Source organism: Callorhinus ursinus, unplaced genomic scaffold, assembly GCF_003265705.2.
Source record: "Callorhinus ursinus isolate GAN/ISIS: 27379988/994484 unplaced genomic scaffold, GSC_fseal_2.0 scaffold1, whole genome shotgun sequence".
Taxonomy (NCBI): Eukaryota; Metazoa; Chordata; class Mammalia; order Carnivora; family Otariidae; genus Callorhinus; species Callorhinus ursinus.
This window is the reverse complement of record NW_027397063.1, coordinates 121,721,753-121,745,906: the sequence shown is the minus strand read 5'-3', so window position 1 is coordinate 121,745,906 and position 24,154 is coordinate 121,721,753. Positions and strand designations below refer to the sequence as shown.

At 37.9% G+C, this 24,154-nt stretch overlaps 1 protein-coding gene across 3 annotated transcripts in view; it reads left to right on the top strand.

Annotated features, from left to right (window-relative positions):
• Positions 1 to 128: 128 nt before the first annotated feature.
• HACL1 (2-hydroxyacyl-CoA lyase 1) overlaps positions 129 to 24,154 on the top strand; it is a 38,053-nt gene continuing 14,027 nt past the window's right edge. For 2 of the 3 annotated variants that reach the window (XM_073900402.1, XM_073900407.1), the window contains exons 1-12: positions 129 to 251; positions 440 to 544; positions 6,080 to 6,120; positions 6,790 to 6,870; positions 8,576 to 8,648; positions 11,233 to 11,310; positions 12,181 to 12,275; positions 14,298 to 14,410; positions 17,192 to 17,327; positions 20,862 to 20,967; positions 22,858 to 22,941; positions 23,867 to 23,968. In XM_073900402.1, coding sequence (XP_073756503.1) covers positions 162 to 251; positions 440 to 544; positions 6,080 to 6,120; positions 6,790 to 6,870; positions 8,576 to 8,648; positions 11,233 to 11,310; positions 12,181 to 12,275; positions 14,298 to 14,410; positions 17,192 to 17,327; positions 20,862 to 20,967; positions 22,858 to 22,941; positions 23,867 to 23,968 — 1,104 coding nt within the window. In that variant the 5' untranslated portion in view covers positions 129 to 161. The remainder of the gene's footprint in view (positions 252 to 439; positions 545 to 6,079; positions 6,121 to 6,789; positions 6,871 to 8,575; positions 8,649 to 11,232; positions 11,311 to 12,180; positions 12,276 to 14,297; positions 14,411 to 17,191; positions 17,328 to 20,861; positions 20,968 to 22,857; positions 22,942 to 23,866; positions 23,969 to 24,154) is intronic. The other variant, XM_073900410.1, reaches the window with a different exon arrangement.

The window sequence follows — 24,154 nt, the reverse complement described above, 5'->3', positions numbered from 1 at the left end:
CCTTTTCCTTCCCGCTATTTATTTTAAAGCGGTGGGTCGCCGTCGTCAGTTAGAGGACGGGACTTCACCGTTGGCGCGCGGCTGCCTTCTGACTTTGTTTCGCCGGGTCTCTACGGGTCAACTTGTTGACTGAGAGAGTACCTCGAAATTTTAGGTGGAAGATGTGGGAAAGTACCTTCGCCGAGAGTAGCGACAGAAGCGAGAAGCAGGTTTCTGGTGCTGAAATCATCGCCCAGGCCCTGAAAACCCAAGTATGGTGACTCTCCTGCAACGAAAGGCTCCTACGGAAGCCGGCAGGGGGTGGAGACGTTGTCCCGCACACTCTGAGAGCGCTAGGGTGGGACCGGGGAGGGTTGCGTTGGGGCTTTCCTTTTAGCGCCGCGGGAGGGAGCGGGGTGGCGGGGGTCCGGGCATTTACTCCTCTGTTCTTGGCCCCCAGGATGTGGCGTACATGTTCGGCATCGTGGGCATCCCAGTGACCGAAATCGCCGTTGCGGCGCAGAAGCTGGGCATCACATATGTCGGGATGAGGAATGAGCAAGCCGTAAGTATGGACACTGGGAGCCAAAAGCGTTTTTGGGAATGATTGCTAATAACGGCAAACATTCATTGCGGATACCCAGCCCTCACCACTGTTCCAGTACTTCACACGTGCCAATGACAACAATCCTGTGAAGTAAGAACTTCGCTTAATCCTAGTTGATAGATGAGAAAAGTGAGACACAGAGAGGTTAAGTAATTTGCCCGAGGTGACAGCTGGTAACGGCAGAGCCAGGATTCCAACCCACGTCGTCTGGGTCCGGAGTCCATGCTCTTGACACTGAACAGGGTTGTACTCTGCCAAGTCTAGAGGGTCGGTTTTGGAAGGGACAGTTTCCCGGTCTGAATCCAGGCCTTCTGTCCTCGCATAACTATCTGTTATTACGTGTCTGTTTCTGTGTATTATTTGTCTGGTCTGACTTCCCTATTTGGCTGTGAGCTCCAAGAGAGGAGGGATATTATTTCTTCTTGATACATCTATATCCCCACTGCCTAGCACATGATAAGTGCTCAGGCAGTTCCTACCAGATGAATGGGTGAAGGCCGGGTCTCCTGTTATATAGTAGACGGCCTTGCAAGATGACAGTGTCCCAAATGGAAAAGCTGTGATTAGAACATCATTGTCCTATATCCCAGTCCAGTGCTCCTTCCCCCACATCATGCTGCCACCCTTCGTAGAGGCTTATTTGGAAGCAAAAGAATGGAAAATAAGACATTTTGTCAACCCAGTCTCAGTGCTTACTCTGTCAACCCAGCCTTTTCCTCCTTTCACCAGCGCTGGCTTAAAAGATCAAGAAACAACTTCTTTGGTGTCATATCCTGTCAGTCCGTCTACAGCTAAGTATTCCTGCTTTGCACTCCCACTGTTGCTCTCTCATTCAGGCTCTTACCACCTGTTGCCACGCAGTTGCCTTGACCTCCTTAAGTGCTGCCCTTCCTCTTCATCAGATGTGGGCTCCTAGAGAGCAGGTTCACTTGTTATATCTCCACAGTGCCTGGCATGGTTGGAGTTTTTGTATGATGTAGGAACTTACAACATTTTTTAATTAATTGAATGACAATCCTTAAGTATGAGATTTGAGGATTGTGGTTTTTTTAAAATATTAAATCAGGTCTTCAGTTTGTATTGCTTCTATCTTCTTAGTTGGAACAACATTCTATTCTTTCATCTGTGTGAGAAGATGAAACTATTGACCTATTAATAAGACTTATATTTTACTGTTTTTCTGGAAGTGGAATGTCCGGTTTCTTCTTCATACACCACATGTTTAATGTTTACATACCAGGTACTGGTGTTTACGTCTTCCTCTGATTTATTGCAAAGAATCAAGCTGACTATGGGAAATACGTACTAGGAATGTCTTACAGGCCTCTCAAACTCATTTCTGATTTTGAGTCATTACCTTTTCCCTCCAGATTGGCTCTTCCCTCTGTATTCATGATTTGAGTCAGTGGTGCTGATTCACCTAGTCAATCAAGCAAGCCCAAACCTAGAGAGAGATATTGAAGGAATCAGGTTTAGTCTTGGTCTTTAAGTTGAACACAGTCTGGGAAGGTGAGTGCAAAACACACAGAACAAATTTATCTGGTATAACTTATAATAGATGTATGCATAAGGAATGGTGCATGTAAAGGGTGACTTGTTCTCTCTGAGTGGGACAGAGAAGATTATCTATAAAGGCAATGTTTGTTCATGCTGTTCCATCAAAATAGCTTAAAGGCACAGTGGGCTGTGAGACTGACTAGGTGGACTGAGAGGGAGTTAGTTGTAGTAAGTCCATGGTTAGACAAGGAATGTGGGCTCTTTCAGTTGGCGTTGAATGAGACTGTAAAGGGTTTTCTAAATAGGTGGGAGACATAACTAGATTTGTACTTTAGAAATCATGGTAGTATAGAGTATGGGTCAGCAGGACAGCTTGAAGTTTTATTTCAGTCCTATAAGCTTAGTGGAGGGCCTCTGTAGGTCCCAGGTGCTTTATTGGGCATATGGATATGGAGATGAATGATATACTGTCCCTGTCCTTGCGGAGTTTGTAACCTAGCTGTGGAGTCAGACATAAGTAGACAATTTTATTATAATGGGATAAGTGCTGTGATAGAGGTATATTCAAGGTGCTATGGAAGCCTAGAAAAGGACACTCAGCTAAAACTTAAGAGGTTTCCTAGAGGGAATGATCCCTGAGCTGTCTCAAAGGATGAGTAGGCATTAACCAGGTAGGAGGGAGAGGACAGGCTCTTCTGGAGATGCTTCTTAGATTTGGGCTTGCTTAACTGGCTGAGTGGATCACAGTGCCACTAACTCAGATCGGGAGTACAGATGGAAGAGCCAATTTGGAGGGAAGAGATAATGAATCCCACTTTGGATATGAGTTTGAGATGCCTGTAGGACATTCCCAGTAGTAGACAGTCCCCTCAGTCAGCCTGAGTCTTTGCAGTAGTCAGGATGACTTAACTAGTGCCTGAATTAAGGGTAATGTCAGGATGATGAAGAGAGAATGTGAGAACCGATTCAGAAGCCATACAAGAGGCAAAAGAGGACTTGGCATCCAATTACGTGTTGTACTAAAAAGAAAGGTGTAATTGGTTGTGACTTGTTTATCTTGCATTGGATCCTTAGAGTAATCAAGACATATACTGAGCAGCTTTCCAGGAAGTAGGCACACTGTTAGTTCTCACTGTTACATTAGTCTTGATCTTTAAGTTGAACACAATCTGGGAAGGTGAGTGCAAAATGTGTGCAGGCAATATTCGGAATGTTTTACATGTATTAATTGATTTCATCCTCGCAGCAGTGCTGTCAGTTATGTTCGTTTTATAGATAAGGAAGCCAGGGTACAGAGTAACTTGCCACAATTACACAGCAGAGAGTAGGAGAGCAGGATTTGAATCAAAATGATTTAGTTCTAGAGTCTGCTCTTTTAAGTACTGTTTTTTTATTTTTGTTTATTTATTTATTTATTTGAGGGAGAGAGAGTGCAAGAGAGAGCACATGAGCAGGGGTTGGGCAGGGCAGGGGCAGAGGGAGAAGGAGAGGCAAGCTGACGACTCAGGGCTCTATCCCAGGACCCTAGGATCATGACCTGAGCCAAAGGCAGACAGATGCTTAACCAACTGAGCCACCCAGGCACCCCAAGAAATACATGTTTTATGATCTATAAAAAGAGTTCCTTTTCAACTTTTGACATCTGCAACAGAAGAATATGATTTTTGTTGTATGTTGTTTTGTATTTTTCATTCTGTAGCAACATTTCTCACCCCACTTTAATAAGTGGACAGTGCTCCTCAGTGTCCAAATAAGTGTTCATATTGCAACAGATATTATATTTTATGCACTTGCGTTCTTAGGGAAGTCTTATTATTATCCTTTGTGAATTTGGACTTATGTGCAAAAGGGAAAAGAGATAAGGGCCAATGGAGAATAGTAACACAGAAATGGTACAGAGCCTTTGTGCACCTTCTTGGTTGGGCATATGTAGTGGTGTCAGTTAAGATTATGATTCATAAAAATTTATTTTTAACTTTTTACATTTACGTCCTAAACATTTACTTAAGTTCAGTGTACCACACATAAAGTTGATTGGAGGTTAGAAAATATCCTATTTTTTATTATTTCTAAAAAAATGAGAAGAAATAATACTGGAAAAAAGATGTCCCAGACTAAGAAAAAGGATTTATTTGAGAGGGCATTTAGCATATTTTCAGGTTATCTTGTATTTGATTTAGCACCTCCCCTTTTTTGCTGTGCAGCTGAAGTGTAGTTTCAAAGTAAAAACTAAAAAAAAAGTAAAAACTAACCAAGGCGCCTGGGTGGCTCCATCTGTTAAGCGTCTGCCTTCTCCTCCAGTCATGATCCTGGGGTTCTGGGATCGAGCCCCACGTTGGGCTCCCTGCTTAGTGGGGAGCCTGCTTCTCCCTCTCCCTCTGCCCTCCCCCAACTCCTGTTCTCTCTCTGTCTCTGTCTCTCAAATAAAGAAATAAAATCTTTAAGAAAAAAAAAGTAAAAACTAGGCATATGCAAGCCATAAAGGGAATCTCAACAAATCTCCAAGATTGAAAATATATAATACATGTAACCTCTCCATGTGGGAATAAATTCAGTAACAGAAAGATAACTAGGAAATCCCCAAACATTTGAAAGTTAAATAACACATTTGATACTTTGTAAACATTTTAAAAAGACTAGTGAATTAAAAAAAGTTCAGGGCAGACTGGTCAAAAATGAAAGACAGAGGGCGCCTGAGTGGCTCAGTCGGTTAAGTGTGTGCCTCGGGCTCAGGTCATGATCCCAGGGTCCTGGGATGGAGTCCTGCATCAGGCTCCCTGTGGAGCGGGGTGTCTGCTTCTCCCTCTGCCTCTCTCTCTCTCTCTCTGTCTCTCATGAATAAATAAATAAAATCTTTTTTAAAAAATGAAAGAAAATATAAATTACTAATAGCAAGAATGAAAAATGACACATCAGGGGCGCTTGGGTGGCTCAGTCCTTTAAGCGTCTGCCTTTGGCTCTGGTCATGATCTCAGGGTCCTGGGATTCAGCCCTGCTTCCGGCCCCCTGCTAAGCGGGGTGTCTGCTGCTCCCTCTCCCTCTGTTCCTCTCCTCTGCTCATACATGCTCTCTCTTTCTCAAATAAATAAATAATCTTAAAAAAAAGGGGGGGGTGCGCCTGGGTGGCTCAGTCGGTTACGCATCTGCCTTTGGCTGAGGTTGTGGTCCCTGGGCCTGGGATCAAGCCCCACATTGGGCTCCTTGCGCAGTGGTGAGTCTGTTTCTCCCTCTGCCCCTCCACCTGCTCTCTCTCTCTCTCAAGTAAATAGATAAAATCTTTAAAAAAAAGAAAAAGGACACATCACAATGAACCCTAATCCACCAGTGGGTTGAAGAAGAAATCACAGTGGAAAATAGAAAATATTTTGAACTGAATGATAATGAAAAGATGAGATTTCAAACTTGTAAGTCATAGCCAAAGCAGTTCTTAGAGGAAATGGTTTTAAATGAATCTATTACTAAGGAAGAGCAAAAATCAGTGCTCTAAGCTTACATTTTAAGAAGCTAGAAAAAGAAAACCACACTAAATCCTAATGAAGAGAGTAAAATAATAACAGGAGCAGAAATCAGTGAACTAGAAAATAAATGAACAATATAGAAAAATCAACAAAGCCAAAAATTGGTCCTTTGAGAATATTAATAAATTTGATAAATCCCTGGCAAGACTGATGAAGAATAAAAGAAAACACAAATTGCCAATATTAGGAATAAGATAGAGAACATTTCTGTTGATCCTGCAGATATTTAAGCGGTTGTAAGAGGGTATTATTAATAAACTAGATGAAACAGACAAGTTCCTTGAAATACTAGGAACTAGATTAGAAACCTAAACCATTATTTGAAATTTACAGGTAGAACATTACTTGTTAAAACTGAAAGCATTCTAATTTCTCCTTTACCATTCAGTTCTAGTTTCTTACTGAATAGTGAATTTTTATATGTACAATTACTGTAAGGATCCCAGTATGCTTAAGTCCCAGTATTTTTTCTTTGTAGGCATGTTATGCTGCCTCTGCGATTGGATATCTGACAGGCAGGTAAAGTAAAGTCTTTGTTTTATTTCAGTTTCTTTCGAAGGCTATCTTAAACCGAGTTTCTTAAATAACTTTATAAATGTGTAAAATGGCAAACGATTATATGGAGATACTTTTTCCTTGAGTGTTTTAAGGTTAGAAAGTCACATCTAGGGTGAAGCATTCAAATTCAGTTTAAAAAATTTGAGGCAGAGCGTTACATTTTGGAATTATTTTCTGTCAGAGATCAAATGACATATTTATTTGTTAAAAAAATTTTTTTAAACACTCTTCTCCAAACAAAAATGTACTCAGCATCAAGAATTGGCTTTTGTGTGCCATTAAATTGATTGGGCCCAAATATAACTTCTTCAAAATATGAAGAGGTTCAAAATATGAAAAGGTTAGTGAAATACAGTGTGAAGATGATAGGTATCTTCTTTCTTGCAGGAAAGACATATAATCTTACCCTTGTTTCTTTTATAATTCAGAAAATATTCTAATAATTGCTTTACCAGTTGTAGTAAAGACCTATATGTCCTCTTTTTGAAGTCCAAGAAGGTTGCCATGTTTCCCCCTAGAGTGATATTAATCAGCTATTGCAATTGACCTTGCTTTTAATACAGTAAATTCTGTTTTGCAGCTATTGCAATTGACCTGCTTTTAATACAGTAAATTCTGTTTTGCTTCTAGGCCAGGCGTATGCCTTGTTGTTTCTGGCCCAGGTCTCATCCACACTTTGGGTGGTATGGCAAATGCAAACATGAACTGTTGGTAATTAATTGTTATTCGTGATCTGGGGTGGGAAGACTTGGAATCAAGTGCTTGAGGGAATGGCTTAGTAAAAAAATTAAGTATTAGGAAGAACATAAAAAATATCAGCAATCTTACTTAGAGGTAAACACTGTTAACATTTTGGAGTTTTTGGAAAACTTATGTGTAGAAGCATATGGGAGTACACATATGATTAACTCATTGAGTCTACCCTATATATAAACCTTTCAAGTAACATCTTCCTTCATTAAGATATAGGTGTTTCTAGGGGTGCCTGGCTGGTTCAGCTGGTAGAGCATGCAACTCTTAATCTCAGGGTCATGAGTTCAAGCCCTTTGTTGGGCATGGAGCCTACTTAAAAAAAAAGATATGTGTTTCTAAACATATGTAGAAGCATATGGGCATAGCTCTGTGTTTAACTCATGGGAACTAGACAGTATATAATGTGTCCTTCATCTAACATCTTCTTTCATTGAGATTTTAACTGTTCATAAACTTATGTGTAGAAGCTTGTGGGAATAGTCTCATGTTTAACTCATTAAAATGACACTGTGTATAAAACTTAAAAAAAAACACATTTTGGAGTGTGTGCGTGTGTATATTTTTATCTATATATGTGAATGTGTGTACAAGTCCTCTTTAAGTGCAGAATTATTTTTTAAAGACCCCAGCTCCATATGTAAGAAGGTATATCCAATTCTTCATCTTGTTTTGCATAATTAGCAAGACAATTGAAATTATATTTTTTGAGTTTACTTTATAAGCTCCTTAGTACTTACTCTTTGACCTTGCCCTTAACCCCATCTTTGGCACTTTACCAATAAAATCATGTTAAAGGGGGTTATGTTCTAGTCAATTCATAAAATATTTCACCTTCCTAGTATAAAGGAAGATTAAATATTTAGATATTATTTAGACTAATGTCCTAGTAGGAAGGGCATTGTTCACTTTCTTGCCATATGCCTTATTTCCTTTTTTCCTTCCCAGTCTTTCTCTTTCTTACCTACTTTAGGGTCTGATATTATTTTAGTAACTTTAAGTTTTCTGTATCTTTTCTTTAAGAAATTTATTGCCGGGGAATTTCTCTTCCTCCACCATTTCCAAGTAGACTCACCTAGGAAAGTGTGAAAAAAAAATTGTTTCCTCCTTTTAATTCCAAGACTAATGGGAAGGTTATAAAAATTTATTTTACATCACCACACCTAGAGGTTTAGCATCAGCATTCAGAAGAGCTTGGAAAATGAGCGGCATGAAGGAAAAGCATTTACTATGAATTTCAACTTTTTCTGAAATTAAGGAAGGGTTCTCTTGTATCAGGTTGCTTCCTAAATCTTTTTTAATCTATAGTTTGTTTGTTTTAAAGATTTTATTTATTTATTTGAGAGAAAGAGCAGGCGCATGTTCGCGAGTGGGGGGGGGCAGCCGGAGAGGGAGAGAGAGAATCCTAAGCAGACTCCACACCCAATACAGAGCCTGATGGGGATCTCAATCTCAGATCTCACGACCCTGAGATCAGGACCTGGGCCGAAACCAAGAACTTAACCAAGTGTGCCACCCAGGTGACCCTAATCCATAGTTTTTAAGGGAAAGTGAAATTCTCTGTCTCTCTCAACATACATGGCTATTTCTTAATTGGGCACTCTCCTGAGTATTTTACATGTCGATCTCATCTGGAATTCTCTTTTTAAAACAATGACTATTTCAGGCCCTTGATTGTGATTGGTGGTTCTTCTGAAAGAAGGCAGGAAATGATGGGAGCCTTCCAGGAGTTTCCACAGGTACGCACTCTTAAAATTTTTCTTAGAGTTTAGTAGCATAAATGTACGCTATTAAGATTTATGGAGAAGAGGGGCGCCTGGGTGGCTCAGTCATTAAGTGTCTGCCTTCGGCTCAGGTCATGATCCTAGGGTCCTGGGATCGAGCCCCGCTTCGGGCTCCCTGCTCCTCCCTCCCCCACTCCCCCTGCTGTGTTCCCTCTCTCACTGTGTGTCTCTCTCTGTCAAATAAATAAATAAAACCTTTAAAAATAAATAAATAAAAAAGATTTATGGAGAAGAAATAAAAACTCCTATCTGCAAAATACACAAAATAAAACAGAGGTACCTGAGGTAATTTAGAGGTAATTTTCCTTAACTACAAGACAGTCTCAGTGTGTATATTAAGGGAGCTCAGGCTCTGCTTAGGAGCAGTCTTCCAAGAGTTATATCTTTTCGATAGGCTTTTAAACTCTGAAACTAAGTTCTTAAAGAGTCAAGATGCAGGAATAAAAATGGTGTGGGACTATGCCTCCCAAACTTCAGAGAAGTAAAAAGTTGAGAGGAAAAATCTTATGTAAAATGACTATCAGTAGACTGGACAAGTTCATTTTTATTTTGGAAGGCTGAAGGAAAATATTTAAAAATTTCTAAAAACTTAAAAGAATTTGTCAACAAAATTCTATAGTGGTTTTTTTTTTTTTCTTTTTTTACGTTTTTTATATATTACAAGTACTACAGAGGTCTTCATAAATGGTTGCATAAAACAAAATACTACAGCTTTAAGAATAGTTCTAGAAAGCAAATAGGTGAGAGTGAATGATTAACTCTTAAGCACATATTTGCGCATTTCGAGCGCAAAGTTCTGAGCAGAGTTAAAACCTTAGGCAAAGTCTACTGGTTAATCCAGAAGTCATTGTGAGAACCTCAGAATATAAACATAGAATTTTCTCTGTGATTTAAATTATTGTAAAATACTAGATCTTGGTATAGGTTGATGCAAAAGTTACACTTTTATCCTCTTGAAAGGAAATTGAAGTTTACTTAGTTAATGGTAAAGAATAACAACCATTATTTAAAAAATGCTAATATGTTTGAAAAATAAGGGCACCTGGGTGGCTCAGTCGGTTAAGCGACTGCCTTCGGCTCAGGTCATGATCCTGGAGTCCCGGGATTGAGTCCCGCATCGGACTCCCCGCTCAGCGGGGAGTCTCCTTCTCCCTCTGACCTTACCCCCCTCATGTACTCTCTCTCTCATTCTCTCTCTCAAATAAATAAATAAAATCTTAAAAAAAGAAAAAAAAGAAAAATAAGCAGAGCAGAAAAGTTATTTAAAAGGAAATTTAGGGGTGCCTGAGTGGCTCAGTTGGTTAAACGACTGCCTTCGGCTCAGGTTATGATCCCAGAGTCCTGGGATCGAGTCCCACATCGGGCTTTTCTTCTGTGGGGAGCCTGCTTCTCCCTCTGCCTCTGCCTGCCACTCCCCCTGCTTGTGCTCACTCTCTCTCTGTGTCAAATAAATAAATAATATCTTTAAAAAATATAAATAAATAAAAGGAAATTTAGGGGCGCCTGGGTGATTAGGCGTCTGCCTTCGGCTCAGGTCATGATTCCAGGGTCCTGGGATTGAGTCCCACATCAGGCTGTCTGCTCTGCAGGACGCCTGCTTCTCCCTCTCCCACTCCCCGTGTTTGTGTTCCCTCTCTCACTGTCTCTCTCTCTGTCAAATAAATGAATAAAATACTTAAAAAAAAATTTAAACTTATTACAGAAACTTTATAGATGAGAAGAAAGCAGAGGATAATGTCTACTGCAAATATTTTTTCCTGAAAAGGAAAATAATAAAAGTTTATTAGGTGAAATTAAAAATGTGAAGAGAAAAATCACTGATTTGATTTAAAATCCAAGTATCTGTTTTTGTGGAAATACTTTAGATGGCATGACCGGGAACAGACTGAATATCTTAATTCTATCATGCTTGTTGGACTAAGACTACCAACTTTCATACCAAAAAGTATCAAGAGACACCATTTCTATATATTGCTTAGAGTGCATTAAACAGTGAAAAATTACGCATTGCTGAATTGACACATCCCAAACAGCATAGCAGTAAATATATATATATTATATATATATAAATATTATATATTTACAGGAAAACTGTCAGAAATGTAATAAGGATAGATTATAATTGTAACAAGATGAAGCAGGTGAAGTTTTGTATTCCTGGCTGTGGAATTTCTGGGTCCAGGGATATGCTCATTTTAATTTTTAGTGGACATTATCAACTTCCCTTCACATTTATACTCTCACCAGCAGCTTAGGAGAGTGCCAGCTTTCCTGTGTGGTGGTAAGTTCTGAGTATTATCAAAGTCTTTCATTTTTGCCAGTCTGAGAAATGAAAATGATGTCTTGTTTTGATTTACTTCCTGAATCATACTGAGGCAGAAATTTGGGCTTTGCCTAGGCTTTTAAGAAACAGTCCAGGTAATGTATTTTCTCCATCTTTTCTCTACACATAATAGAAAGTAATGACTTAACATCTTGTCTTCCTTCTGAAGAGTAATATGATCTGTGAGCTGAATTTTAATTTTCTTTCTGCATATAGGTTGAAGCTTGTAGATTATATAGCAAGTTCTCCGCCCGGCCAAGCAGCATAGAATGTATTCCCTCTATTATCGAAAAGGTAAAAGTATTTAATTATAAGTCCTCCAGGTCAATTGGTTTTTCGCAGTTGCTCATACCTGTGTTATTTGTATTCTCCATAGAATGAGCAACAATTTGGTATATATTCAGGCCATCAAAAATGATAGTATTAAAAAGCTATTTATATTTTAATGTTTGCTGTCAATTAACTCTAGAAACAGATAAAATAAATTATTTTTGAAAAAAGTTTCTCCTTCAGTTTTTAAAATTATTTTTTTAACTATAGAAAAGTAAAAAGAAAGCTAAAATGAAACCCTGGGTAACCTTTCTCTTATGCTTTTGCAAGTTTAGTTTTGAAAATTAGTACTAATGAATATAAAAGTACTAATGAATATAAAGTACTAATGAATATATGGTTTTATATTCATTAATAGCATGTTATAAATTAATCTTAGTTAAGCAACATTTGTATGTGGAGTTACATTTGAGCTGTTTCAAAACCATGTGTTAGAGACCATTTGACACATATGATAACATCATGCAGAGTTTCTGAAAAGTTAGCCAAGTCATTAGGACTAGGGAGCAAGTAAAAGCACATGTTATAGAGTAAACACTTGGCAGGCAGAGCCTGGTGGATAATTTCTAAGACTATAATATGACATGAATTTTAAAACCCTAGGTGAGTATTTTCTTTCTTGTCGCTCCCCTTTTAAACAAAAATATCTTCTAAAATATATATAATCAATAGAGGGCATTTCAATTTTAGTTAAAATTGTTTATTTCCCTAACTGTGGATGTCCAGAAAAAATTAAAGTAGTATTCCTTTCACAATTTTTAATTATCTTTGAGTGGATTATGTGATAAAGATTGAGAATTTTAAAATAGTTTCTTCTATTTGTAATAAATTTAGGCAGTGAGAAGCAGTATTTATGGTCGTCCAGGTCCTTGTTATGTTGACATACCTGCAGATTTTGTGAACTTCCAAGTGAATGTGAATTCTGTAAAGTGAGTAATAGTTATACTGAAGTTCTTAATTGTGTTATTATGTTTACCTTTTTAACAGTTTACCTAGCAGTTTATAAGCTAATCTTCATTTGTCTTAACTTTTGACAGTTTAATAACTGTTTTAATAGTTTTAATAACTAAATCCTGGCCAAAGGATTTAATTCTCTTAATTAAAATGGTATTATTTAGGGGCGCCTGGGTGGCTCAGTCGTTAAGCGTCTGCCTTCGGCTCAGTCATGATCCTGGGGTCCTGGAATCAAGCCCTGCATCGGGCTCCCTGCTCAGTGGGAAGCTTGCTTCTCCTTCTACCACTCCCCCTGCTTGTGTTCCCTCTCTCACTGTGTCTCTCTCTGTCAAATAAATAAAATCTTAAAAATAAATAAAATGGTATTATTTAGTAATTATTTGGGGGGTTAAATATTAAGTTAAATACATGAAGCTTCCTGAGCACTTACTTGAAATTATTCTTCCAGAGGCCGTAAATAATACATCCCCACTAACGTAGCAGGGGTTATTCAGAGTCTTCAAAGTGTAAACCAAGAGATGAGGTGACCATTGAAAAATTATTTAGGACTCAGCATAAAAAAACTTTAGTCTTTGTGTCTCTGTGACTTAAAATATTCTACTCAGGTGTTACTATGATTTTCCACATTCTTAAATAAACACTGAGCAAATAAAAAGTGTAAGAAACAATTTTTCACTGGTATCTAAGTCACCTCTGATAAGGGTGGATACTTAGGTTAAGACATCATCCTGGGTACCATTTAGTATATTCCTGCTGTTGTGGACCAAGTGGTTCTCTAGTGACTGCAGAGAAACAGTGTGCATTTCTGTATATTCAGTATAACAAAGAGTTGTTTCTCTTTGTGAGAGTCAGACAAAAAGGACATCTACCCTGCATAATACCTGAACATGATAAAATATTACTGGGGGGAGGGAAGGCAGAACTGTCTCTGGTAAGTTAACTCTGTAAGCCTTCTTTAGAATGTTTGTAAAGGTTGGGCACCTGGGTGGCTCAGTCGGTTAAGCGTCTGCTTTCGACTCAGGTCATGATCCCAGGGTACTGGGATCGAGCCCCATGTTGAGCCCCACGTCAGGCTCCCTGCTCAGCAGGGAGTCTCCTTCTCCCTCTGCCCCTCCCCCATCATGCTCACACCCTCTCTCTCAAATAAATAAAATCTTTAAAAAAAAAGTTTAAAAAAATAAAATTTTTGTAAAGATTGAATGTCTTTTTTTGTTTTATATGCTCAAATTTTGTACAGTGTATGATGTTTATTAATTAAAATAAATGAAAACACTGAGGACTTGGTGTCCAGAAATACTTAACCATGACAGTTTTTAAAATTTCTTTTCCTAATGCAAATTGTATTATCAAAATACTGATTCTCCCAGTGAGATAGTTAAAGGCATGGACTTTGGAGACAGAATGACCTAGGTCAATCCTGTTTCTGCCATATAACATCTGGGGACCCTGGGCAAGTTATTTTCTGAGTTTCCCTCCTCGCCCCCCAATGGTAAAATGGAAATAATGGTAGCTCCTGGCCTCATTGCTTTGAAAATTAAATGAGATTAAATGGCACATAGTATTAAACACTGACCCTGAATATGTTTTTACTGTTCTTACAGCAACTATTACTACAGGGTAGAGCCATTAACTCAGATTTCCTGTCAGTGAATTACTGATTTGATTGGCTTTTAGATGGTATTAGGGAGTAACTTAATTTACTAGATAAGATTGGGACAATATGGTTATATAGGAGAAAGTTTATCTTTTAGAGCTGCATGGAAAAGCTTTTACTTGCCTATAATTCACTTTAAAATGGTTCAGGAAACAAATTGATATGCATATTTGTGTGTGTATATGTGAGGCAAATGTGGTAAAATATTAGTTGTTGAATCTACATGGTGGGTATTTGGAGTTTATTGTACTATTTTTTTCCTACCTTTTTATATGTTTGATATTTTCATAGTAAAAAGTTTAAAACTTGGCCTCTTTTAATTAACAGAGCCCTTTATTTCCAGGTACGTGGAGTGCTGCATGCCACCTCCTGTTAGTATGGCAGAAACCTCTGCTGTGTACATGGCAGCATCTGTTATTAGAAATGCCAGACAGCCCCTTCTTATCATCGGGAAAGGTAGCAGCAAATGGAACTCTAAATCTTGCTAGGCTGTTGAAAGAATACTGATTCTGTTTAGAAATTATCTTCATTATTTATTAACATATCTAATATTTGAAATTGGAGTATGAGTTCTTTTCATTTAGGATTATTTACTAATTTATCACAGAATTATTCTAGAATGCCCAGAGATCCTGCCCTTTTATTTTTTTTTAAAGATTTTATTTATTCATGAGAGACAGAGAGAGAGAGAGAGAGAGAGAGAGAGAGAGGCAGAGGCAGAGGGAGAAGCAGGCTCCCAAGGAGCAGGGAGCCCGATGCGGGACCCGATCCCAGGACTCTAGGATCCTGACCTGAGCTGAAGGCAGACGCTTAACCATCTGAGCCACCCAGGCGCCCGAGATCTTGCCCTTTTAAAGGAATATCACCCATTCTGTTTCTTTAGTCTTATGTGTAAAATGTGTTTTTTCCGTTATAAAAATATTTGATCATTATAAAGAATATTGGAAAATCCAGAAGATTAGAAAGAAGAAATCCCTTTATCCAAAGACAACTATTTTGGGGGCGCTTGGGTGGCTCAGTTGGTTAAGCATCTGACTCTTCATTTCGGCTCAGGTCATGATCTCAGGGTTGTGAGATCAAGCCCTACATCAGGCTCCACAGAGCCTGCTTAAGATTCTCTCCCTCTTCCTCTTCCTCTGCCCCTCCCCCCTTCCTCACACACTCTCTTTCTCAAAAAAAAACAAAACTATTTTTAACATGTAATACTCTATTCATTTCTGCATGTATATTTCATATATTGTGATCACACCATATAGACAGTTTTATTTATATTTTATTTAATATTGTAACATTTCTTCATGGTCTTGAAGTTTTTTCCTAAATATAATTTTAAGGTCTATTGATGGATATACTAACACTTCACTGACAGATATTTATTTATTTATTTATTTTTTAAAGATTTTATTTATTTATTTGAGAGAGAGAGAATGAGAGATAGAGAGCACGAGAGGGAAGAGGGTCAGAGGGAGAAGCAGACTCCCTGCCGAGCAGGGAGCTCAACGTGGGACCCGATCCTGGGACTCCAGGATCATGACCTGAGCCCAAGGCAGTCGCTCAACCGACTGAGCCACCCAGGTGCCCTCACTGACAGATATTTAAATCTTTGCCAGTTTTTTGTTTGTTTAGTATAGCTGTGACAAACATGTTTGTGCTTAAAGCTTTTTCCATATTTAGGATTTACGATAGATTCCCAGAAAGAAAATTAAGTTAAAAGGTAATTCATATTTTAGGGTTTTTGGTACATATTGTCACATTGCTTTCTCCCAAGGTATTGTACCAACTTATACTCCTGTCAGCAAGTTATTATCCATTATATGTTCTAGAACTGAGGGGGCTGTGAGTCACCTATGACCATGTTAGTCAATTATCAACTATTGAGGAACTAACTACATAGAAACTAAAAATAATTTTAATGAAAATGGTGGACAACAGAAAAAAATCAAAGTCAGAGCTGAGTCAAATGAAGCTATATGCTGTATTAGCTCTATGGTCTTGGCAAACAACTACTTTGAGTCTCAATTACCTCACTTGTAAAACAAAGATACTAACTTCAACAGGATTGTTATGATTAAATAATAAGGTAGGTAGAAGGAACTCAGTAGATGCTAGTTTTCATTCTTCTTTTAACCAACATTTAATGAGTACTTATGATAAGGTAGGGATTATAGAAAACATTTGTAAGATATACAGAGGAATAATGGTCCCTACCTAGAGATAGATTAGTAACAAATAAGTGCAGTGTACCCATAAGTGGTGTGTATAGAGAGGGTCAGGTGGATTCTCAAGGGAAGCAGCAACAATTTGCTCATGTAGATGGTATGGAAAGACTCTCTGGAAGAGAAGACACTGCTACACCTTGAATAGATGTATGATAGGTCACTGAGTGCACAGTCCAGGAAGAGAGAACTGGGTGGACAAAGATTGAGGCAAGAAAGAGAATACAGGGAAACTTTCTGGATGAAAAGAAGCTATTTTTCATCTGACATGTGTGAGAAAAGATCTTAAGGTATTTTTATATGGGGGGGAGCATTATGTTGAATCTGAATGTACTAAACTAACGTCTCTTGTTAGAATTTCCATGCCTAGGGTAGGAGACTGTGCAGTCCACGTTAGCTGATGGTAGGAAGCAACATGTGAAGTTAGAGAGAGCCTCTCTCTGTCAGAGCAAAGTCCTTCCTTGCCCACCTGGGCCTATCAGTAAAGATACTGTATTTAGGGAATTGTGAGTAGTAAGTAATTCAGTAGGAACCATAGAACAGACAATTCAGAGCAGCAAGAGAGAAGAGATGCAACTTTTGTTTTGTAGTACGCATCCTTCAGAATAATTGAGAATATTATTGGGGAGGAAATTAGAACTGTGGCTTTCTTAAACATTTTAAAATACCAAAGATAAAAACCATAGTTACAGTTTGTTATGAGTATAAGCAAGCCCTGTATAAACAAGAGATTATTTGAGAAGTTCTAAAAGCAAATTCGTGTGAGGTGTTTTAAGAATCACAGTGCCGTGGGGTACCTGGGTGGCTCAGGTCACGATCCCAGATTTCCGGGATCAAGCCCCGCATCAGGCTCCCTGCTTGGTGGGAGGCCTGCTTCTCCCTCTGCCACTCCCCTTGCTTGTGTTCCCTCTCTCGCTGTGTCTCTCTGTCAAAATAAATAAATAAAATCTTTAAAAAAAAAAAAAAAAGAATCAGCGCCTGGACCATAACTGACTTGTGGAATCATTTGCATTGCTTGTAGGTGCTGCTTATGCGCATGCAGAGGAGGCCCTCAGGAAACTGGTGGAGCAATGTAAATTGCCATTTCTGCCCACCCCCATGGGAAAGGGCGTTATCCCTGATAACCATCCAAACTGTGTGGCTGCTGCCAGATCCAGGTGCGTGGCATTCTGAAGTTTAAGTACAGTGGCTTGGCAGATCTTAGGCTAATTTATTTCGTGACTTTAATGAATCTAGAAGAAGTTCTGAAATGTAATTTTAAGCACACCTGTTTTTAGAGTTTTTAGACTTTCCAGCACTTTAAAAGGTGTTGTCTACTACCTTCTGACCCTCATGGTTTTAGATGGGAAATCTGTAGTCATTTGAAGCATTGTTCCTCTATATGTAATATGTTCTGTGGCTGCTTTCAGGATTTTTCTTTATCTTTGGTTTTCAGCAGTTTGATTATGTGTCTGAGTATGGTTTTCTTTTAGTTTATCCTGTTCTCTGATCTTCTTCAATCTGTAAGTTAATGTCTTTCACCAAATTTGTAGTTTTGGACCATTACTTCTTCACATTTTTTTTCTACACCAATCTCTTTCTCCTTTCCTGGGATAATGTAAATAGTAGACTTTGGTACTGTCCCATAGGTCCCTGAATATGTTCAATTCTTTTTTTTTTTCATCTTTGAAGTAGTTTATTAGAATTTCTTTTTTTTTTTTTTTGGTTAAGATTTATTTATTTATTTTAGAGAGAGTGAGTCGGGGGGAGGCGCAGAGGGAGAGGGAGAGAGAAAATCTTAAGCAGACTGCACGCCCAGCATGGAACCCAACAGGGCGCTTGATCTCATGACCCTAAGATCATGACCTGAGCATTGGATGCCTAACCAACTGAGCCACCTGAGCACCCCTATTAGAAATTTCTTACATGAAATGTTCTTTTTATTTTTATTTGTTTTTAAGTAAACCTTTTATTTATCTTTTAATTGAAGTATATTTGACATAAAATGGTGTGTTTCAGGTGTACACCATAGTAATTTAATATCTCTATACATTATGCTATGTTCTCTGTTCTTTTCAATGCTTTTGTCTCATATTTTATATTTCTCTGTTGAGAACTTCTATCTTCCCATTTATTTGGAGAGTACTTTTGTTTACTTTATGGAGCATATTATAATAGCTGCTTTAAAGTCTTTGTTTACTAATTTCAACATCTGGGTCATCACAGAATGGGAATCTATTCATTTCTTTTGAGGAATTGGTCACATTTTTCTGGTTCTTTTGTATATTGAGTATTTTTGGAATGTATCCTAGATTTTAAGTATTATGTTTCAAGATTCTAGGTCATATTTACATACTCTGTAGAATGTTGACTTTGTTTTAGCAAGCAGTTAGCCTGGTTAAGGTCAGACTTCAAGATCTGTCTTGCTAGAAGCATTAGGTCCAGGGTCAGTTTAGTTTCAAAGCCTTTGCTATGCTCCTTTGGGTCTGTCCACACATACACAGCCCAGGTGTGAGCCCCAGACATTTGCCCGTTCATTCCCAGAACTAGAGAGTGTAAAAATGATTGCAAGTGGCTGTAAATAATTGAATCAGTAATTTCAAGTATCATTAAACAAATCTATCCTTTCAATTGTAGTTTTTATCTGTTTGTTAAATTGGGTCCCACAGGACCGATAACAGTATGTGAAAATGGTATTTTGTGTATGATATCATCACTGAAGAAGACAAAAGCAAAAGAACAGATACCCTGTGGAAAAATATAGGATAAAAGGGAAATAGCCAAGAAGCAGAAAAATGAGAAGTAAAAAAAAAAAACCCACAGCAATTAATAAACTCTTCTGTAGAAAGGCAGAGACATTGATTGGGTCAATAATAATGACAGTTACATATATATAGTAAGAACAACATCTGAAACAAATGATACAGCATAAAATGAGCAAAGGTGTATGAGGTAAACAAAAACAAAACAAAGATGGCTATGTTAATATTAGTGTGGATATCAAAGTAAAAATTAATTTTAAAGATTAGAAGTTATATTGACAAGGATATTAAGATACATAAAATAAAACTATTAGCAATAAATTTGGTTGGAAATATGAATCAATTGTCTTAAAAATACCTGCTTCTAGGAATCAATATGAAATATGTATTAAGATTCAAGCATAGGGACGCCTGGGTGGCTCAGTCGTTAAGTGTCTGCCTTTGGTTCAGGTCATGATCCCAGGGTTCTGGGATCGAGCCCCACATCAGGCTCCCTGCTCAGTGGAGAGTCTGTTTCTCCCTCTGCCTCTGCTCTCCCCACCGCTTGTGTGTGCTCTCTCTCTCTCTCTTTCTCTCTCTCAGATGAATAAATAAAATCTTAAAAAAAAAAGTACGTACAACCTAGTATTTATAAATTATCCAGTAATTGAGAAAAGTTACAATAAATTAGGTATATGTGTTCTGCAAAGTATATAGCCTTTCAAAATTGTATTTAAGGGGTGCCTGGCTGGCTCAGTCAGAGAGCATGGGGCTCTTGATCTCAGGGTTGTGTTCGAGCCCCATATCAGGTGTAGAGATTACTTAAAAAAAGATAAAACTTAAAAAAATAAAAATAAAAAAATAAAAATTTTAAGAAGAACCTAATGACAAAGGAAAATGTAATAAGCAAAAGTGCATGAGACAGTATTATAGCATATAAGCTCAACTATGTAAAAATATACTTGCATAGAAAGAAGACTAGATGAAAATATGCCAGGCTATTAATAATAGCTTTTAAGTTGATAGTATTATTGGGTGGAATTCTTTTTCTTTATGCTTTTTCTGTTTTACTGAGATTATCTACAGTAGACTTGTAGTAATTTTTCCCAGCAATTGCACTACTGAGTATTTACCCCAAAGAAAGAAATGTAGTGGTCTGAAGGGGCACATGCACCCCAGTGTTTATAGTAGCAATGTCCACAATAGCCAAACTATGGAAAGAGCCAAGATGTCCATCGACAGATGAATGGATACAGAAGATGTGGTGTATATATATATATATATACAATGGAATATTATGGAACCATCAAATGAAATCTTGCCATTTGCAACAACATGGATGGAACTAGAGGGTATTATGCTAAGCGAAATAAGTCAGAGAAAGACAAGTATCATATGATCTCACTGATATGTGGAATTTGAGAAACAAGACAGAGGATCATAGGGGAAGGGAGGGAAAAATGAAACAAGGTGAAACCAGAGAGGGAGACAAACCATAAGAAACTCTTAACCTCAGGAAACAAACTGAGGGTTGCTGGAGTGGTGGGGGGTGGGAGGGATGGGGTGGCTGGGTGATGGACATTGGGGAGGGTATGTGCTATGGTGAGCTCTGTGAACTGTATAAGACTGATGAATCACAGACCTGTACCCCTGAAACAAATAATACATTATATGTTAATTAAAAAAATAAACAAAAAATTTTTAAAAATTTAAAAAAATTTTAAAAACTAATGAAATAGGTATGGTTTTATAATATTTTTCTTATTTCATCTTTTAGATTACTATTTAAATAGAATGGCTTCATAATTATTTTGGTTTGAAAGAGCAAATTTACCCTAGAAGCTGATTCTGAAGACTAAAACTCCAGATTATTTAAACTTTTCTAAATACTTTAGAAATTAATTTTAGAATAATTCAAGTCAGAAATGTAGATACACTTTTTATATCATAACAGATTTTTCTTTTTAATAGGGCTTTGCAATTTGCTGATGTAATTGTATTATTTGGTGCCAGATTAAATTGGATTTTGCACTTCGGACTGCCTCCAAGGTATCAGCCAGATGTGAAGTTTATCCAGGTACTCGGAGCAGAGAGATTTAAAATCAGCGCTATCCGTGATTTATTGTTCTCCTCAGCTATTATTAGCTCTGCTTTCTTCTTGGCTTTTGTAGATTTTTATAAATTATCTAACATAATTACAGGTACCAAAGTAAGCTGCCTTTTCAAGCCTGTGAAACATAATATGCTGCTTTACTTCTAACGAGAAAACCTTTCAAAACCAAGTTTTAAATAGTTTGAAAAGCACAATTTTCCTCTTCTTCATAGTTCAGGTATATTTAAAGGTAGACAAAAGGGGTTTAAGTAGAATGGTAGATTAGAACAAAACATTCAACATTGTTAGGGATTGAGTTGTCCTTTTAGGTGACAAATTTTTCAAACACCCTTTGGTTGGAAATCTCTAAATGCTGCTTTTACTTGTCACTAAACAGAGTGGAATATACTCTGACTTCACTTTAATGGTTCTTGTATCATTATGATTCTCTTTTTAAACCAGTTTCCTTATTGGTGTAGAAGGTACTGCCTGCATGGCTCAGTTGGTTAAGCCTCTGCCTTCAGCTTGGGTCATGATCCTGGGGTCCTGGGATTGAGCCCCACATTGGGCTCCCTGCCCAGTGGGAGCCTACTTCTCCCTCTCTCCCCTGCTCGTGCTCTATCTCTTGCTATCTCTCTCAAATGAATAAATAAAATCTTAAAAAAAAAAAAGAAGGTACTGCCTATATAGTGCAATGTGAACCTGTTTGCCCAACAGAGATTGTGTATGGCGTTTGATGGCCCAGCTACAGTTGATATCTTCTCCCTATTTGCCTTTTACTTTTTAAGGAGTCAACTTCTAACAGGTCCTTTCCCCCTGTAGCTATGGAGAATTAATGCTGCAAATAAGCAAGACCTGGGTTTACCTGGAAGATTTTACCACCTCTTGATTATCCCCCTTGAGTATAGAATAAAATGCATCCCCTTTGACGTGGCTAAATTACAACTCCTTGCACAACTATTTTCACTTGCTCACGGCCATTCAGATACAGAGCTTCTGGGTAAATGGGAAATAATCATGCCTTACCCTAGGAGTAGTTCTCAAAATGTGGCCCCTGGACCAGCAGCATAGCACCACCTGGGAAACCTGTTAGAAAAGCACATTTTTGGTCCCCACTTCAGATCTACTGAGTTCAGAAACTCTGAAATGGACTTTCGAAATCTGTGGTTTAACAAGGCTACCAGGTGATTCTTTTTTTTTTTTTTTAAGATTTTATTTATTTATTTGAGAGAGAGAGAATGGGAGATAGAGAGCACGAGAGGGAAGAGGGTCAGAGGGAGAAGCAGACTCCCTGCCAAGCAGGGAGCCCGATGCGGGACTTGATCCAGTGACTCCAGGATCATGACCTGAGCCAAAGGCAGTCACTTAACCAACTGAGCCACCCAGGCGCCCCTACCAGGTGATTCTGATAGCTCACATTTGAGAACTGTTCTAAGTAGCAATTCCAGCGTAATTAAGTAGAACCTTCTTGATTATATTAAAAAACTATAATTGGTCAAGTCAAATGCGTTCCTGTGTGTATAATAGAACAATACCCAGATCTACAGAGTAGATATTAAAATGAAGGAAGATGATGAGGTTTCTGTCCTAGCTGTGATACTCATAGTTCTATGGATTTTTACTTTTATTAAGAAATTTCTTGGGGCGCCTGGGTGGCTCAGTTGGTTGGATGTCCAACTCTTGATATTGGTTCAGGTCTTGATCTTAGGGTCATGATTCCAAGCCCTGCATTGGGCTCCATTCTGGTCATGGAGCCTACTTAAAAAAAAATTTCCTGAATATCAAATCTTTGGTTCATTTATTCAGCCTTAATTGACTTCTTCGAGATTTTTAAGAATAAGCATGCCTCATTCTTAAGCTTTATCTCTTTTTTAGGTTGATATCTGTGCAGAAGAATTGGGGAATAATGTAAAGCCTGCTGTCATTTTGCTAGGGGACATAAATGCTATCACTAAACAGGTAAGAGCTTTTGCCTAGGTTTTAGTTTATGTGGATTGGTCTTTAGGGAATAGTCAGTTCCTAAAAATGTTTCAACCTTGATTCACTTGGTGACAGGTTTATTGATATCTATTTTAAATAAAATTTATGATGGAAAGCTATTCTTAAATATAACTTTGGAACTCACTAAATCCAACTGCTTGTATATAGATCATTTTTATGTAAATTAAGCACTTTTGGAAGGCGATTGAAGACTTAAAGGCATTCAGTAGACAAACTGATTTACTAAGTAGGATTCAGCTGTCTGAAAAATTATAATACAGCTTCCAGAAGAACTGAACTTACAGCTAAGAAATGTCTTTATGTACTGGAAAAATCTAAGTATTTCCTTAGAAAATAAAGAGATTTTTACTCTTCAAATGGTACTTAGTGACTTGTCCAGATTCTTTTTATTTGTACATAATTTATATATATCACTGTAACAGGAGATAAAATGTAGTCACAATTATTACTTGATTTTGGATACAAATTGGTATTGTTATCATGATTATATAATATTATGAAGCATCCCCCAGTCACATATTTAAAACATCCTGGAGCATACCAAATCCCTGGGTATTTGGGGTTGTTGTCCTTCCCACAAGGATTCTATGATTTTCCTTCTAGTATCAAAGGCTGAGGAGGGCATAAAAGCCCCTGCCTGTGAGGTGTGGAGAAAGTAGCATTTCCCCTGTGTTCTATGGAAATTCCAATTTTTGGTGCAAGTCTACACTGACCCAAACAGAAGCTTTCCATGTTGCCTATTTATCAGTTGTTAGCCGCCTAGATACAGTGTGAGTGATGTGAATGACAGGATAGTATAGCAGTATTGTTTTCTTTAATAAGAGATTTTTGTGTTAATATGACTTAAGTTTATTTTCAAAAAATAAAAAGTCTGGTTTTTTAGCTTTTAGAACAATTTGATAAAACACCATGGCAGTATCCTCCAGAGAGCAGCTGGTGGCAAACTTTGAGAGAAAAAATGAAGATCAATAAAGCTGCTTCCAAGGTAATATGAGACTCACGGAAACTCAAGACCACTTCTGGTTCATGGCTCAGTTAGCTCTGTCATAATATGACCTATGTATTCCTAAAATCACCAAGCTATATGAAATCATGCAGTAAAAACCACAGGGCTCATGGGAAAAAGGGTTTAGAGGCACAGCTCTCAAAAACTTTGTGAAACACTAAGATA